Here is a 2,997-nt window from a genome sequence, read left to right as displayed (position 1 = left end):
GCTCTAATTACATGGCTACAATAAAAAATTTCTCAAAGGAAAAGGTAAATCTAAAAAACCTAAATAAGCTCTACTTTTCCACGGAAAATGCTAACCTCTTCTGATAATGTGAAGGCAATGAAATAATTGAGGTGAATAGGCTAAGATAACGAAGCATGTTGAATGGCGTCAGTGTGGCAAAATGCACCTTTTGGTGGCAAACTACTCCTTGGTCTCAATATTAGAGTAGTTTTTCGAAAATTCAACTTTTATGAAAATATGGTAATCATTATATTTAGATGAGATGGCATTGGTAAATTTACATGTGTATACTTTGAATTCAAAATATTTTCTTAATGGATGTGTATTGAAATTTTAAAAAGTTGTTTTTTTAAATTACAAATTTGAAAAGCATGTATTAAATTTGAAATGATGACTTTTATTTTGGAGCATCAATGAAATGAAAACATGATAATAACAATGGGATGGGACGAGGGAGTATAATTGACTATAGATTTTTCGATAGCTCTGAATTTTAATATGGCGAAGCCTTTGACTTATTCCGACATGCAATGAATGGCATGCCTCGTGTGTCAGAAAATTAATTTCTTCAATCAATGGCTATATCTATTCAATATGTGTCTAATTTATATGTTGCAAATCCATAAAGCATCACATAGTTTAAAACAAAAAAAAGTGATAGAGAAAAATTGACCAATTACAAGATAAAACTTTCAGATGTACAAAAGATTTTGAAATTAAAAAATTAATACAAGAAAAAAGCATATTGTTATTAATTGCACTGTGGTTATGTTAGTAACACTTGGTTTTACTTTCTTTACAAAGCATCTGCTGCCATTAACAATAGCCCATAAAGAAAATTGTAAAACTTGGTTAATAGATGCGTATTCAATCATTGAAGTCACAAGACTATCTCCTGATTGAATAGCCAGTTGTGCAATTTCATTAAAGATTTTAGAGTTGTGCATTGTACACATTCTTGATGATGAAATTAATTGCCATGTTGTGGAACTCTCGAGTACAATTCAGTGACTAGCGAAAGATAGATGAGGTTAAGGAAAACAAGCAGAAATGCTTTCAGACGAAGGAATTATACATGAGGCTGGGGCATGGATGAGATAAGTGAGATCGAGGAATGCATTCATTTGCAAGTTTGAATGGAATTTATGCCAAGAGTTTAGAGGAAACGGTGTTGGGTTGAAACGGTGCTGTCTTTGGCAGCCAATGCCCGCCAACGCATAGCAAACGTGTCAGTTTTCCTGCAGTTCATCTCCCAAGTGTCCACTCCAGTCCAAACTCCATTTGGTAATTTAAGCACTCAGCTGTCTTCACTAACCTCTATCAACTCATCCATATCTCCTCTTCTCCTTGGTCTCGTTCAGTCTTCCCTCTTTCTTTCTTTTCCCATTACCAGCCTTGGCTTGAGAGGCGGCTGCTTGTAGCAGAAATCCCATTACCACCTTTTTATTCATCACATAATTCAAAAATTTCAACAAGAAAGTATTAAACAGTTACTATATACATGAGCAGCGAGTCTGGTAGATGAGTGTGAAAGCTGTAGCCTAGTGCTGGAGAGGATTGCCTGATCAGATTTTGGTTTAACTAATCATCCATCTTGAGATTAATGGCTATGAGACCACGTAGGTATGCATTTGGGGGCACGGAAGAGGCCACCCACCCGGACTCCATGAGGGCCACCTTGGGTGAGTTTTTGTCCACCTTCATCTTCGTCTTCGCGGGTGAAGGCTCTTTGCTTGCTCTTGGTAAGACTAATTATCTCATGAAAACTGATAACATAGTCATAATACCCTGCATGCATGTGGGTTTTCATTGTTGTAGATGATTATTCATGTTTGATGATGGACATAGATATGGTGGATGCAGATAAAATGTACAGGGAGACGGCCTTGGAAGCATCCGGGCTGGCGGTCGTTGCACTAGCCCATGCGCTTGGTCTCTTTGCGGCAGTGGCCGCTAGCATGAACGTCTCCGGTGGACATGTCAATCCAGCTGTCACCTTTGGTGCTCTAGTCGGTGGAAGGGTCTCCTTTGTTCGGGCGCTCTACTATTGGGTAGCTCAGCTTTTGGGCGCCGTTGTCGCCTCCCTTTTGTTAAGGATCGCGACCGATGGCAGGGTAGTAGCTGCCTGCATCTAACTTCATAGCTCTAGTTCCTGTAAATGTTGTTTTTAGCGTATTAATTCCTCAATGTTGCCCATCGCGCCTTAATCATGCATGCTGTAATTTGATTTTGGATTTTGTAGAGACCGATGGGGTTCTCGGTGGCAGCTGGAGAAGGGAACTTGAATGCACTTCTGATGGAGATAATTCTGACATTTGGACTAGTTTACGTAGTTTATGCGACGGCTTTTGATCCGAAAAGGGGCAGCTTGGGCACCATTGCACCTCTTGCTATCGCGTTCGTCTTGGGGGCTAACATACTGGTGGGAGGGCCGTTCGAAGGAGCATCGATGAACCCTGCGAGGGCCTTCGGGCCAGCTTTGGTGGGGTGGAGATGGAGGAACCATTGGATCTACTGGCTGGGACCTTTTGTTGGTGCGGCTCTTTCTGCCCTAATTTACGAGTACGGTATCATACATGATGTAGATCAGCCTCCACACCACCCCCACCACCAGCCATTGGCGCCAGAAGATTACTAGTGCCGGTAGTATTTGCAAATGAGCTTTGAGCATTTGTTAATAAACTCGAGAGTGGTTGTAACTATGGCATTGTTATGTTGTGGTCGTTTTTGTTGTGCTCTATTCCCAATTATCTGTTTCTAGAATGCTTTTGGGGCCTTGTTTTTCGGTGTATTTTGTACTTTGTCATAACAATAAGGACTAAATGTTTGGTTTTCCAACAATTATGAACACTACTATATATGCTGTTTTTCATGTGTTGCATAAGATAGAGATCTTTCCATAGTTTGGAAAATTATGTAATTTTGGAAATTAATTTTGGTCTTGATATTATGTCTGTTCTCAATCGATTGACTACA

General features: G+C 39.9%; 1 protein-coding gene across 3 annotated transcripts; it reads left to right on the top strand.

Moving 5' to 3' along the window:
* Window positions 1-1,365: 1,365 nt before the first annotated feature.
* LOC113768708 (probable aquaporin TIP3-2) lies at window positions 1,366-2,761 on the top strand. 3 transcript variants are annotated; one of them, XM_027313162.1, is made up of 3 exons: window positions 1,366-1,703; window positions 1,885-2,135; window positions 2,264-2,761. In XM_027313162.1, exons 1-3 carry the CDS (start codon window positions 1,625-1,627, stop codon window positions 2,657-2,659), a joined length of 726 nt encoding a protein of 241 aa, XP_027168963.1. In that variant the 5' UTR covers window positions 1,366-1,624; the 3' UTR covers window positions 2,660-2,761. The 3 variants fall into 3 exon arrangements, with proteins under 3 accessions (XP_027168963.1, XP_027168962.1, XP_027168960.1); XM_027313161.1 differs by having other exon boundaries at window positions 1,870-2,135; XM_027313159.1 differs by having other exon boundaries at window positions 1,366-1,763.
* The last annotated feature ends 236 nt before the right edge of the window (window positions 2,762-2,997 follow it).

This window comes from Coffea eugenioides, chromosome 4 (assembly GCF_003713205.1).
Source record: "Coffea eugenioides isolate CCC68of chromosome 4, Ceug_1.0, whole genome shotgun sequence".
Classification (NCBI taxonomy): domain Eukaryota; kingdom Viridiplantae; phylum Streptophyta; class Magnoliopsida; order Gentianales; family Rubiaceae; genus Coffea; species Coffea eugenioides.
This window is presented reverse-complemented; position numbering and strand designations above follow the sequence as displayed.